This window comes from Natator depressus, chromosome 18 (assembly GCF_965152275.1).
Source record: "Natator depressus isolate rNatDep1 chromosome 18, rNatDep2.hap1, whole genome shotgun sequence".
NCBI classification, from domain to species: domain Eukaryota; kingdom Metazoa; phylum Chordata; order Testudines; family Cheloniidae; genus Natator; species Natator depressus.
In genome coordinates this window covers 23,265,660-23,280,838 of record NC_134251.1, presented here as the reverse complement: position 1 = coordinate 23,280,838, position 15,179 = coordinate 23,265,660, and the positions used below count along the sequence as shown (strand labels likewise).

General features: G+C 46.1%; 1 protein-coding gene across 13 annotated transcripts in view; it reads right to left on the bottom strand.

The window, feature by feature from the left end:
* Positions 1-15,179, bottom strand: part of CAMTA1 (calmodulin binding transcription activator 1) — a 918,369-nt gene that overhangs the window by 40,194 nt on the left and 862,996 nt on the right. For all 13 annotated transcript variants that reach the window (XM_074933836.1, XM_074933834.1, XM_074975524.1 and 10 more), the window contains 5 exons: positions 13,402-13,541; positions 9,909-10,105; positions 7,957-8,035; positions 5,353-5,668; positions 4,068-4,591 (listed from right to left, as the gene is read on the bottom strand). In XM_074933836.1, the coding sequence (XP_074789937.1) occupies positions 4,068-4,591; positions 5,353-5,668; positions 7,957-8,035; positions 9,909-10,105; positions 13,402-13,541 (1,256 nt within the window). The remainder of the gene's footprint in view (positions 1-4,067; positions 4,592-5,352; positions 5,669-7,956; positions 8,036-9,908; positions 10,106-13,401; positions 13,542-15,179) is intronic.

Below are 15,179 nucleotides of genomic sequence, written 5' to 3'. Positions count from 1 at the left end.
ATTCTATGAGGTGCAGCTCATTCTATGACACAAACTGCACCAGACACACGTTATGATTTGCAAAGTTCCTGACCTCTCCCACTGTGTGAGGCACATCTAAAATCAGGCCACATGAGTTCAACTCACCTGTTATGGCTGATGCAGTCAGGAGCCATGGCCAGTATCTGCTGACACTGGAGTTGGAGAAGGCTACCTGTCTAAGGTTCAACCTAGAGGTGTCTGAGGTTGTGTTGGAACAAACAGCAATGAGCAGATGAGTTCTCCTGCTGGGGAAGTGCGCCTGCAAGTTGTTAATATAGTTTGCAATATAGGGATCATGTTAGATCTCAGCTGCATGGCCCTGGCTCTAGCAGTGGTAGCTGGATTCTCTCCAGTTACTGTCCCTTTCTTCCTCAGAGGCCCCAAAAGATATTATTAGGCAATGCTCATCTGCTCCAAAGACCCTCTTAGGAAAGTACCTCAGGGTTTTTAATTCCTTTGCCCTTCTTTTCATCAACTGTATGAGACTCTGACAAGAGTTAGTAAAGGGGCATAAGCTACAGAGCCGTTAGTATGCTAACACCTCTTACCACTGTCCTGATTTCTAAAAGTACAGAGACCTCACAGCTACCACTAACTGCAGACAGGTGATATACGAGACTCACATCATAATCGCCGGAGTCAAGCTACAGGAATCAAAACGTAAACTAGGCCTGCATTCATTGCTCGGAGATCACCCACTCACGCTGCCAGTGTAGTGCTGAGATCAGATTGCCTGGGGTCAAACTGATCTGAGAACTCCATATGCTGCCAGGGTTGCTCTGTTACAAACTTTAAATGCTGAATTCAAGATCCAAAAGCCTATGCCTGGTGTAAAAGAGGATAACAGAAAAATCACATTAAGGAGAGAACTTTACATGACAGAAATATGACTTAGTGAAGAAGCCTTCTGATCCAAGCCCCACACTGTGCATAAAGATCTGGGAGGCTCAAATAATTCAGAACCCAAGGCAGTTCCAGAAATATGAATGTATCTTTTGCAAACACCAAGCAGATCCATCCCTGCTTTGCAAGGGTTTGTTTCCCTTCATGACTTTGGCTGTGTGGAAGACTCTCCAGATGTAGTGGGTGGGTATATTTCTGAGGCTCCGCTCTCTTGGCTGCCACTTCACTTACCACCCCTCGTTAGATCAGAAAGCATATATATAATCTTCCTCCCCTAAAAATTAAGCTACTCATCTCTCTCCTCTCCCCATCTTCTTTTTTTGCTGCGTATTATTTTCTCCACCATCTCTACACCATATCTTGGTATATTTCTCTTCCCAAAACACTATCCATATAGTCTCTCCCTTTCCTCCACACGCCTCATGTACTGCAGTGATTTCTTCTTCAGCCAATGGGCACCACCTTCAGCTTCGCATAGTCATTGTAGCTGCTCATTGCCGCAATGCTGCTTCATTAGTGGTGCAGGGTTGGTATCGTGCACATGTGAACTCAAAGGTGTTCAGCAGCCAGGCTGTTACACCCCTGTTGCATGAACAAGGACATTAGTCTGTAGTACCTGGGTTCAAAATGCAAGCTGCTTGAGCAGAACAGCATCAGAATTGCCTATGTCTGTAGATCAGAATCATAGGACTGGAAGGGATTTCGAGAGGTCCCCTGCACTCATGCCAGGACTAAGTATTATCTAGACCATCCCTGAAAGGAGTTTGTCTAATCTGCTCTTAAAAATCTCCAATGATGTAGATTCCACAACCTCCCTAGGCAATTTATTCCAGTGCTTAACCACCCTGACAGTTGGGAAGTTTTTTCCTAATGTCCAACCTAAACCTCCCTTGCTGGAAGTTAAGCCCATTGCTCCTTGTCCTATACTCTGAGGTTAATAAGAACTATTTTTCTCCCTCCTCCTTATAACAATCTTATGTACTTGAAAACTATGTCCCCTCTCAGTCTTCTCTTTTCCAGACTAAACAAACCCAATTGTTTCAATCTTCCCTCTTAGGTCATGTTTTCTATACCTTTAATAATTTCTCAAAAAGAAAAGGAGTGCTTGTGGCATCTTAGAGACTAACAAATTTATTTGAGCATAAGTTTTCGTGAGCTACAGCTCACTTCATCAGATGCATTCAGTGGAAAATACAGTGGGGAGATTTAATCATTTCTGTTGCTCTTCTCTGGACTTTCTTCAGTTTGTCCACATCTGGGCACCACGTTTCAGGAAAGAACAAGACAATACTCCAGTTGAGGCCTAATCAGCACGGAGTAGAGCAGAAGAATTACTTCTCATGTCTTGCTTACATCCCAGAATTATGTTTGCTTGTTTTGCAACAGTGTTACACTGTTCACTCATATTTAGCTTGTGATCAACTATGACCCCCAGATCCCTTTCCGCAGGACTCCTTTCTAGGCCGTCATTTCCCATTTTGTATATGTGCAACTGATTGTTCTTTCCTAAATGGAGTATTTTACATTTGCCCTTATTGAATTTCATTCACTTTTCAATAAATGACAAATGCAAAGTAATCCACTTAGGAAGGAGATGTGAACACCTGGAATCTCTGCAAGAGCTCAGCTGCAGCACGGGGATCTCTTGTGTCTAGCTGTAGCAGTATGGATTGCTCCTCCACTCTTACAGGGCTAGAATGCTTCTTCTACCTCCTAGGGTTGCCAAGCATCCGGTTTTCGACTGGAACACTCAGTCGAAAAGGGATCTGGGTGACTCCAGTCAGCACCGCTGACCGGGCCATTAAAAGTCTGGTCAGCAGCACAGCAGGGCTAAAGCAGGCTCACTGTCTGCCCTGGCTCTGCACGGCTCCCAGAAAAGGCTTCTAGGTGGAGGCGTGGCCATGGGGGCTCTGCGTGCTGCCCCGCTCTGAGCGCCAGTTCCACAGGTCCCACTGGCTGGGAACCGCGGCCATTGAGAGCTGCAGGGGCGGTGCCTGTGGACAGGGGCCGTGCGCAGGATCGCCTGGCTGCGCCTCTGACTAGGAGCTGGAGAGAAATGCTGCCTGCTTCTGGGAGCTGCCTGAGGTAAGTGCCACCCAGAGCCCGCACACCTAAAATCCTCGTGCACCCCACCCCCGTGCCCCAGGTTGGAATCCCTTCCCGCACCCAAACTCCCTCCCAGAGCTCGCACTCTGCACCCTGCCCCAGAACCCCAATCCCCTTCCCCAGCTCAGAGCCCCACCCCCCCACACCCTGAACGCCTCATTTCTGGCCCCAGTCCAGAGCCCGTACCCCCTCCCATACCCTATCCCCCTGCTCCAACCCGGAGCCCCCACCACACTCTAAACCCCTTATTTCTGGCCCCACCCTGGACCCCTCCCTCATCCCAACCCAGTGAAAATGAATGAGGGTGGGGGAGGGCAAGCAATGGAAGGAGAGGGGATGGAGTGAGCGGTGGCGGGGCTTCGGAAAGGGGCAGGGCAGGAGAGTTCGGTTTTCTGCAGTCAGAAAGTTGGCAACCCTGCCACCTCCATTAGTGGCAATGCTAAGAGACTCTGACTTTTCCTTATCCTTTGGACCATGCACTTGCTGCCCACTACATTGAAACAGCACTTCCTGGGAGTGACTGATGGGAGGTGTTGAGTTCAGAGCACAGTCAGCTCTCAAGCTTCACATAGCCTAGCTTGAGGTGGACAAGAAACCTTTCAAAAGGTCAAAAAGGCAAGAACCATCCCCACCTCTCTGGTACCCTTCTGTACAGAAGATAGCACAGCACTGGCTACCCAGAGCAGGGGCCCTCAGCACATTCCTCTGCTTTGGTTCCATTCATTTCAAGATGGAAAATTCCATTATAGCTGGCAGAACTTTACAAGGGAGCAGACTGTCCAATTAATACAGTGCAATGCAATACAATGCACAACCATTCATGCCAACAGTCACTCTCACAGCAGGACTGAAAGGACACCACTTACTGTCAGAGGGGAATGTGCAGAGTTTGCAAGAACCATGAACTTTTGTAAAGCATGCTTTGGGGGCTCTATAGTTGCAAGAACACCTCCCACCACAGCACACAGGTCAGTCAGGTATGGTCTCAGAGGCTGACGCACTTCAGCTGGCCTCGCTACCATATTATATATGTTTACCTGCAAGTCATCCATGTGCTGTAAGCAGTCCTCATTCTCCACATTGTCCCTGTAGGAAAGCAGCTCCCCATCCACTATCTCCCTGTCAGCCATCATCAGCACATTCATCTGCTCTCGTTGACGCAGCCGATGGGCTACGGTGTCCTTCCCCAACGCAATCCCCTTTTGGCTTCCCGTCACCTGCACTGCAGACACACCAATATAAATGTCTTTTGGGTTCCACTTGATTCCTGCCTGGCCACCAGAGCCCCGGTACCCAGCAACTTCTGGGATGTGCTGGGAGAGCTCCCTGCCATAGTCCCTTATCCCTTCACTGTGGCTGATTGTCTCAGGGATGGATTGCTTGGAGCTGGAACTCTGCTTCCTGACACTTGGCTGTTCCAGGCTCAGTGCTGTGGAAAGCAGCTTCTCTTGCCGTGCCTGGAAATACTCAGGGTTCAGTTTATGTTTTTTGGGTGCTGGGTAATCTTTCTGACTCTCACTGCTGTAGTAGTTGGAGGGCTCAGACCTCGGTCGTCTTAACTCTGGAAGCAAACAAACCATCAGTCAGGACTGAACAATTGATGTGATAACTGCTGAAAGTGCTCCTGTCATCTATAACACCTCCCTCCTCCCAGGAGTGCAAGTAACAGTTCAGACCATGCCTTGGGATACAATGGTCTAATTTATGCAGGAGAAGTGACTGTCACATCTGGGAGGATGCTAAGATGAACCACTCCTATGACTGGTTCATACTTCCTTTCCAAATAGCTAGAATTTTGTACCTTTTGACACACTTTTACACTTGCCAATGCTCCTGCAAATACAGGGAATGCTAGAGAGAGACAGGGAGCTGGGAGCAAAGAAACAGGGCAGAGATAGAACAGCTTCACTTAACATCCTCTCCACCTCCCCCAAGTAAACTGCCTGCTCCAGGCCACTATGAGTATGTCTACATTGCAGCTGAGTTGTGATTCTCAGCATGGGCAGACAGACTCACACTAGGTCTGCTTTAGTTGCATGCTAAAGATAGCAGTGTGGACACTGAGGCATGGACAGCAGCTTGGGCTACCCACTTGTGCTCAGAACCAGGGGATTGGGCAGGTTTGGACTTGGGTGGCTAGCCTAAGCCGGGCCCATTCCACAACATCCACACTGCTGGTTGTAACATACCAGCCATGCTTGAGTTAGCATGAGTCTGTTTACCTGCATAGGGAATCACACCTCCCAGCTGCAGTGGTAGACATACCCTGCATGTCGTGTGTTAGCACAGAGAAACCTACAGTCAGGTTTTTTTTGTTTTTACCTGTATTTGAACTGGACATAACAGTGACACCCTTCTGAGGCTCTTGAGAAGTAATTATTTCACTTTGCCACTGGGCAACCCAGCTCTCTGTGTGGGGCTCCCCACTCGAAGGGCAGTGAATTCTGGGACTTTGCCCAAGCTGAACTTGTTCATCTCGCTGTAGCTGCTCCAGACACTCTGCCAACTTCACGTGACCCCTAGACCGAGCAATAGCCAGTGGCAGTCTCCCAAGAGAATCAGGAATAGAGATGGCTCGGCGGTCCCATTTATACAGCACAATGGCTGCATCCATGTGGCCCAGTGCACATGCCCACATCTGAAAGAGAAAAGGACAATTGGCTAACCCAGGACACATCTGTAGATGCTTCACTCTCTGGCTAAGGCAGTGGAGTCCTCTCTTGTTCTCTTCTCAGATCACTGGCAAACAGCTCTTATCAGCAGAACTTGCAAAAGCTTCAACACCAAAGGATAGCTTTTATAAGTGTCACAACTGAATAAGAGGTCATTATGGAGGACTAGACAAGTCCTACTCTCTACCTTCTGGGAGAAGGAGTTGCCTATCCATCCATAATAAATTAAGGTGAAATCTTCTTATTGAGCAACAAGTGAAACTTTCATATGGGCATAAATCTCAGCAATACTCCAGAGGCAGAAGAGCTCAAATGCATACACACGGGAATTATAGACAGATGAGCACATGAGCAGCAGGATTAAAGCTAGGAAAGGGAGAAATGTAGGGGTCCTTACATTTCACATGAATTTTGTATCTGGCTTTCAAAGGACCAAGTGGCCACATGGGGAGACATCAGCTATGCCATGCTTGCTTTGGAACTCTGCTCACAAAAGGGAACGCAATGAGCTGTAACATGGTAGGAAAGGGTCAGAAGCAAACTGCGAGGCAGGCTCCTGGACAGCTGGGACTTGTTATATTTTGTATTTAATAATCATGCAAAAGTCAAACATTTAGGACAATGCTAGAGAAGCAGGAACCTAGAAAGACCTCTCCACAAAAGTTAAAAGCAGCCAGCAACTACACAATTCTTAATAAGAAAGTATTCTCGGGACCACAACAAATGGGCAAGTTTTAAAACTCAGTCTCTGAGACAGCGCCTAATGTAGTGTGGGAGCTAAGAGAATACAAATGAGTATAAATAAAGGAACCATGTCTGGTGTCTCATTAAGGTTGGCAGTAGCATCTTTGCACTCAAACACTGCTTGTTGTCAATGTCACAGAGAGTGCAACTGTGCACGTTATAGCTTTATGAAAGCTTATTCCTGTCTGTCTACTAACTAAAGAGATGGTTAAGCACATACACATGTGCACCTATCTAAATAGGCCAGCAGGTACAGTACCAGCTCAGCCCTGGTGTAAGAGGTTCGACCACACTCAACCTCAAGAAATGGCACCTGCTTATACCAGAGCTGACTCTGGCCCATAAACTTACTCCTTTTACACAATGGCCTTGAATCACTGCTTGCAGTTGTCCATTCTAACTTTTCAGCTTGTATCAATGATTAACACACTTAAGACTTGAATTATTGTTATTAAAAATAAGAAAAGAAAAATGCTGTAAATAGCACTTGGCATCTTGGGCAGCAGCATCCCAGAAGAGTCAAGAATTGCAAAATTATTTGCTAAGACATTGTCTACGCCTTCTACAAGAGTTACATGGTGTGACTAGAAGTGTTACTGTAAATCAGGTTAGTCAAACCAGTGCACACAAGGGGGTTGGACTGATTGAACTAAATGGATTCTAAACCTAGTTATATCAATGAACAAACTGTGGGTAGTCCAGCCCTGACAGTGTTTGCAGTGTCATTGTAACCGTGTTGGTCCCAAGATATTAGAGAGACAAGGTGGGGGAGATAATATCTTTTATTGGACTGACTTCTGTTGGTGAGAGAGACACGCTTTTGAGCTTACACACATCACCTGAAGAAGAGCTTTGTGTTAGCTTGAAAGGTGAGACAGACAAGCAACAGAAGTTCATACAATTAAAATTACCACCTCAAGTACTTTGTCAGCCCTAAGAGTGTCACTCCAACTTCTCACAGGGGATATGCTCATCTAAAAAATTCCACCTGGCTTTGGGAATTAGTTTTTATTTGGTTCATTATTTGGTTATTTATTTTATTCTTGGTTCAATGTATGTTTGGTGATTTGGATTTTCTAGGTTATCAGGAAACGTAACTGTGAGTTCACCGGCTTTGACACAATAGAATGATTGAGACCTTCACAGACAGGAAAACATGTAAACAGACCAACTAGTAAAAAAAGACAAGTTCTTTTTCCTCAAGGCACCAATGCAGAGATGCTTGGGCAAAACAAGAGATCTGGAAACAAGAAAACCCACCCCACACTTCTTCAAAAAACTGGGATAACTATTTTGGTTTCTCTCAGAGCAAAACACTCTAAGACCTGCTAGAGTCATGTTATTTGTACAGCATAGCAGTATGCAAGATACATCTACTCCATTAGACTGCAAAAGTTCAAGAGGACTGGGAATGGCAGCAAAGAAGGAGCTCATCACCCCGCTGAGGAGGATCATTCTCCTGTCTCAGTGGACTGAGTCACTGGCACAGAAAGAATGCTCTGCTACTTACCAGTGGAGTGCAGGAGAAGTGATCCACGTTCAAAGGGTCAACTTCCAGTTCCAAATCAATGCTGTCTGCATGCTTGGTGCTGCACAAGAAATGAGAGCAGAAATGATGTTCTGTAGCTTGGTTAAGATCCTTACACAAAACCACAGCTTTGCACCCCAAGACCTGACCACAAAAAGAAGAGCTGAACACACCTGCATGCCTACAATGCACACTTGCTATAGCTGGTGGCCTGGGTTTTGTGCCTCTTCTCAAAGGGCTCGCGAGAAAGGAGAGTCTGGATTAGGGAGGAGGATGGTCTAGTGGATAGGGCACTGGACTGAGATGAAAACATGGGTTCCATTCTAAGCTCAACCTCAAATTTCCTGGGTGACCTTAGACAAGTCACTTGACCTACCTCGTGCCTCTGTTCCCCACCTGAAAAATGGGCATAACGCTTCCCTATCTCACAATGGTGCTGCCTACAACGCCATGAATGATTCTGCAGCATTCAGATACTACCGTGATGAGGGCCAATAAGTATCTAGACAAAGAGTTCAGGATCTGCCTCATAGATTGGGGCCTTTAGCTCCCATAAACTCTGGTGACAAATACCAGGCTGTTATTTTATACCGCATGCACACCCCTACAGACTGCTCACAAAGAAAATAGGCTAAATTAAGTGAAACACTTAACAGTACAAAGAGGGGAAAGGGAAATAGTGGCTCCAGAACAAATGGATGGGGAAAAATCTAGAGAGCTTATTGGGATCCACAGTAAGTCAAGTTCAAATTAGCTTCTATTTTTGAAGTGGAAGATGGAGACAGGCCAGCAACGAAAACATCAAACATATACAACTAATGTAATGAGAACCTAGATCTTCCACTTCCCAGGTGAGCACAATGCCAGTGCAAGGCCAGCACATACATGCCAACCCAAGCAGGTTACTAGCTTCCATGTAAAAGGCTGAGGCACTTGGCCCTGGGAAACCACAACAAGGGGATAATTTTATCCCCTAAAATCAGAGAAGAAAGCTATGTGACAGACTGGGGATTTGTCTGTGGTAAGGGTGAACTCCCTCTTGTTTTGTGAATGCCATTTTGTTCCAGGGGCCCCACTTTATTGTAATCTCTATTGTGGATTAGAACATCCATATTGTAGTGGGGGCTTGACATCTAGTTAAATGATGTTGTCTAAGAAGCTGACACAGAGCAACACAGGCACATCAACTGATTATCTCTCACAGGTGGGTCAACCCTAGGAACATTTAATTCTCTACACAGCAGTCTGGATAGGAACAGAGGCTGGAGTTTCTCAACCTGGACATGTGGCCAAAGAAGTCAGAGACTACATTTAAAGGGGAACGTGCTGTGTGAAGGGAGGTCATGATTGGCACCTCAGAAGAAAGGGTTTGAGGAGAGAGAAGGCAGGAGTTCAGGACGGTTTTTTCCAATAATATAACTCCCCAGTGCTTTCAAGAGTAAAAGTTTCTCTCATTAAGAAACCCCTTTCCTAAGACTGTGTTCCTCACTTGCCTGCCAAGTTGTTCCCAAAGAGATTAATTGAGAGGCTCAGAGCATCCACAGCAAAGTAGATCTCAGAGAACGGATAAAACCAGTTGGGTGACTCAGGAGGGCTGGAGCACTGGTTCTGATTGTACTGAAGGATCCAGCTGCCCAAGAATGGTGTCAGACATGGGGGATGCTCCTGGTAGTGCACCTGAGATCCCCAGCGCTAGGAACAATGACTAGTCAACTATCCAAACCCAGGGGCTTAGAAGCATGTGGGATCCAGCGGTTGGGTCCACTCACAACAGACTGGTACCCATGCACAACGGGGGCCTGGGGCAGGTTGCAACAAGCAGCATCCTCTGCAAAGTGCGAGAGACACCCAGAAACTCAGGCCAACCAGAGATTATACCTGCTTCCTGCAGCCTCTACACTAATGAGTCAGAAGTCTGAAGCACTGGGTCTTACCGCCATTTGATGAGGGTCTGGATCAGTGTTGCATAGCCCTGAGCAGCAGCAAGGTGTAGCAAGGTCATTCCTCGGAAAGTCTTCGAATGGATCAGGTGTTTGGACTTTGTCCAACAGGCACGACTCATCATCTTCTCACACACTACCACCACACGGCTCTCAAAGCAGCTGCCCAACGTCCCGGTCCCAGACACACACTGCAAGGAATATGCACATCTCAGAAGCTGTCATCTGGGAGGGGGGCTTGGACTCACATCCTGCACAGGGCAGGACTTGTTAGTCCATTGTGTGAATTTGGATTTAAAAATAATTAGTGATAGGGAAGTGACAGAAGGGGATGAATGTGACACGAGGAACAAGACAAAAGCTGACAGGTTACCTCATTAGTTGCACTAACCTGTACTTACAGTCAACTCTATATGGGGTAACTTTCCACATTAGGGAGGTCATTGCAATCCATTACAAGTGGCACACTGGGTACAAGAGGGTGCCCTTCTCACGGACTACCTGAGCTAGGAGGAGACGCTGAGCACTCCACTCCCACCAAAGCTAGTGCCTCTCAGAACCAGACCGGGAAAGAGTACTTAAACAGGGAATAGCTGCAATGACCAAAAGCCAAGAACCATGGCTGGTCAAGAGCTGTGCAGAAAGATTCTGGGAAGCAGAATTGCAGGTGTTCTATCATGTCTGTGGATAAAGACGACTTCAGTCACATGTACCGCACCCCTGAGAAGAATTAAATCACAAAAAGGCCTCTTAACCGGAGGTAGCATGTGTGTGTTACTGCCCATGGCAAAACTGTGGCAGTGCTGACAGGAACTGTGACTGCGAGGTCTCTGGAGCCACAGAGATCTAGGAGTCTGAACAAATAGAAAGCCCAGATACTGTGTGCTGAGTTCAAAAGACTCCTGTTATGAGTTGCTCCGTCACTGCTACCCAAGGCACTGTTCTCTCTGGTCACCCAGAACTCCTAGACCAGCTAATGTCTTTGATTTTCTCAGTGATGATCAGGTGAAAGACCCCTAAATATGCAATTATTACCGAGTTTCCTGCCAGCTCCTTCCCTGGTTTATCTGTTCTGTAGGCTGGAATGTGCTTGCAAAGGCAGAAGCTGAATAATGGGCTCAGTGCTTACTCGATCAGAGCTATAAATGCTGGATGTCCCTCACAGACCAGAGACTCTGAAATGGAACTGCCCAACCCTATATGCTTACAGACTGGATTTCTGTTCCAGCAGCATATCTCGCCAGCTGGGCACTTCTCCTCCCCGAGGGGTCCCCCATTGCTGCTCTGCTCCTCATCCCCATCATCAGGTACATTTTAAACAGACTCCAAGTTACAAGTGCTAATGGAGCTCTTTTTATGTGGCTAGTGAACCTCCCCCTCCATGCTATAATCCCCTCCTGTCTCATTGGACTATGTCAACATTGCGATGGGAGAAGTCCTAGGTAATACTGCAGGTAGCATAGGGATGATTCAACAGGTGACTCTTCCATCTGAGCAAGTACTGAACCAGTGCAACAGCACTGATGTTAGGCAGCTGTAGGAGGTTCAGTCTCTAGAATGAGATATAAAGCCAACTCCTGCCTACTTGTGGACTGTAATGATCCCATGGCATTTTTTTGCATAACTAAAGGTGTTAGCTCCAGAGCAATGGTCAAATTCCACCTCTGGTAACTTATTTGGTTGCATTAAGTTCCCCAGTAGCTTTAACTGCTGTGGTTCCTACAGTGTTCTTCACTTCCAACCCTAAACTATTGTGTTGCTGTGTGCCATTAAACAGCAGCCATATTTGACCCCCCCAAGGTGAATGAATTCCCAGGGTGGATGTAGTGATCTCTGTTTGTGGTTTGTAGATCAGTAGTTATGTTTGTAAATTGCTTTGGACCCTTGGGAATCAAAGGTGCTTTTGACTGTCAAGTAAATTTAAACAAAATGTAAAGTTTAAAATTTAAAAATCCTGAACTCAGAGGGAACCCCTTGCTCAACGGACAGATCTTCTGATAATTCAATACTTGTTTTGTAACATGCCCCGCTGTGCCTAAGTACTGCAGCAGCACACGCTGATCTGCTACCCCTTCCATTCCTAAACACAACTGGGAGTGTTCAGGGTGCAGGGTGAGCTTTAATTTAACCTCCCGGCTTTGTCGCTGCGTGACAGCCCAAGTGCATAGCATGGGCTAGTTCTCTTCCTTAAAGGAGTTCACACTGAAAAGACAAAAGAAATCCCTTTCTAGAAGTGCAAGAGTTAACTCAAGAGATTTGAAGAGTTCCTCTGGGAGTCATTATGTTATATTGTGTAGCTATTTAGTTACAGACCTTTTAAAACAGGTATTTATGTAATTTCATACTTAGTTATTTTTCAGATGAGAATTAGTGACATCAACACCTTCCAATGCCAGTTCCTGGGAAGGGATGTTTTAATAGTAAGGGATATAATTAACCCAAAATGCTGCTTCAGAGCAACAGACGACCTGTAGGGAAATGTACGTTTGAATAGAAATACTGGGAAGCAGAATAAAAGTCTTATGAGAAATAATGAACCCTACAAAGAAGATATTTCAGTTAAAACACCTCAGCTTCCCTGTCATTCCACCCTAGGGGGGTGGCAGCGTCTACCTGCTCGTGGGTTACTGCTGCTGTTCGATGCTACTACAGCCTACCCTGCTGCTGTCGCTGGGATGGCGGAGACTGCCTGGTTGCTTTGCTTCTGGGACCAAGGCCAGTACAGATGTTGGAGACAGCGTATTTCTGTTCTGCGGGGCGTGGTTCTATGATATTTATTAAATAACTATGGAAATGTATGAGAAATTTGGTTCTTTCATATTACACTGTACTATATTACTAACAAAGTGATTTATCGTTCTGATTCATCACACAGAAAATAGTTAGTCCAGATAGTTTATGAAGCCAGTGGGGTTGTGCGTAGCAGCCTGCACCCTCTGCTACAAGCACACACCAAACAACTACCTGCTCTGGGGGCCATTTCCAACCTTCAGCAGCAGTTCTACGTGCTCCCCAGCAAGAGCTCAGTGGGAGTTAAGCTGTCAGACTAGCATTCAACTAGTATGTAAAAAGGGAATAAGGTATCGCTAACAGATGTAAAATATTTAGAAGCCTTCCTGAGCGTCACACTGACAGAAGCCTCATTCTTCTTACATCTGTTGGGCCAGCCAATGCCAGGTTGTCTTTATTCTTCACTATGTGCCCATCTCCAAAGGGAGGCTACAGAATTTGGGTTTCTATGTCACTAGAGCAGACTTCCATGGACCATAGATATGCATCTCCTAATGGATTCACAATCAATCCATAAAAGAAATGAGAACAACTATTTATAGGGCTGGAAAAGATGGAGATTTTGAGAGGAGGTTGTAATTAAAAGGTTCTCAAGAGGCAAGTGGTGTTTAAAAGATATCTCCCCCACCCTCCAAAAAGCGAATTCCAGAAGTAACGCGTATAAAGCAAAACTGACTCATAGATGAAGGACTCATACTTGCGTCTGGGTTCCTCCATTCCCGCTCCCGTTGCCCCCGCCTCCTACTCCTTGTTTGTGCTGCTGGGATCCCGTCATCTCGGCCATTCTCCTTTCCATCTGCTCAAGTCGTTCCAAGATTGACATCCTGAACTGATTATCTAGGTCAAAACAGACAGCGTTATGACATTTCCATGGAAGACAAATGCAAGCTTTTGGTGACCTCCTGCACAAAATCACAAATGGGACCTGGCACCAGTAGGAGATGCACGGAAGGCGAGCTCTGTTTTGTAATTCATACTGTCAGAAGCAGGATCCCGGAATAATTTCCTGTCTCAAACAGACTCTCTGACCAGGGAAGCTGGTGAACATCTCCAAAGCAAAAGGAAGTAAAGATTAAAGACAGTCAGAACTGGAGATTTCCTGGAAGAACTCTGGACAGTTCTCATGCTGTACTCGGAGCCCACCTCCTCTTCAGGTGGAGGCTGTGGAGTGCAGTTGCTCTCCTCTAGATCACAAGAGTAGAAGGGCACCTGCTTCTGTCCCATTATTGCATCTCCTTGATACTTTCTGCTTGTTATGTTCAAGTGTCTAACAATTCAGTGTCTTGGCTTCCTCAAGTGGTGGGGAAGAGAAGGTGGCTGATATTTTATGGCTAATCTACAATACAATTGTTATAAATGAAATATGTAAGAGAAATATGGCTTCGCCTTCCCTGCCCCTCTCCAAAATCTTATGGCTTCCTATCGAGCTGACCCCCTTCCCCGCAACAGCTGGCTTTGGGCAGCCCTGCCATCACCCCCATTTTACAAAGGCATGCTTTACCTGATGAGAACCATGAGTGACTGACTGCTACAGGAACAAGATTCTCTTGGGCTTTTTACTTCTCTTGGAACAAAGAGCCAGTAGAGGAGCACATTCCCTTCTTCCTAGGCCTAGACCCAGATCCCAGTTCTCAGAAATTAACATGGAGAAAGCCCATAAAATGTGCTAGTTACCTGCAAACTCATAAGGGGTCAGTAACAATTACTTTAAATGCTATTGAAAAGTAAGGCAGTAGACAAACTTCCTCCACTCCCCCAGGCTGGTGGCAGCTGCCAACTACGTGGATAGCATCTGGGCACATCAAAGATTCTTTACAAAGTGCTTGTTTTACTTGGGATTCATCTCTGTGGGAGCCGGCAGGCACCACTGGTTACTCTCCTCCTCCTGAACCTCAAACCAGTACGAGGAAGCAGCTACTAGGGCTAAAATCATGGAATATATTATTTACCCTTTCACATAACAAAAAAACCAGGAGTCTGCCAATGAAATTAACAGGCAGCAGGCTTAAAACAAACACAAAGAAGTACTTCTTCATACAACTTACAGTAAATCTGTGGAACTCATTACTAGGGGACGTTGTGAAGTCCAAAAGTATAACTGGGTTCAAAAAAGAATTAGATAAGTTCATGGAGGATAGGTCTAACAATGGATATTAGCCAAGATGGTCAGGACATGACCTCATGCTCTGGGTGTCCCTAAACCTTTGACTGCCAGAAGCTGGAACTGGATAACAGGGGATGGATCATTCAAAGTTGCCCTGTTCTGTTCATTCCTTCTGAAGGAGCACTGGCCACTGTCGAAAAACAGGCTACTGGGCTAGACAGACCATTGGTCTGGCCCAGTATGGCCGGTCTTATGAACTAAGAGATGGAAGCCAACACAAGCATGTTGCTTCACCAAGATTATTAAGATACACCTGTCTTGTGCCCTGTATCTAGGTCAAATCAGTACAGTGAGAAGAGGTGAATCGCTCT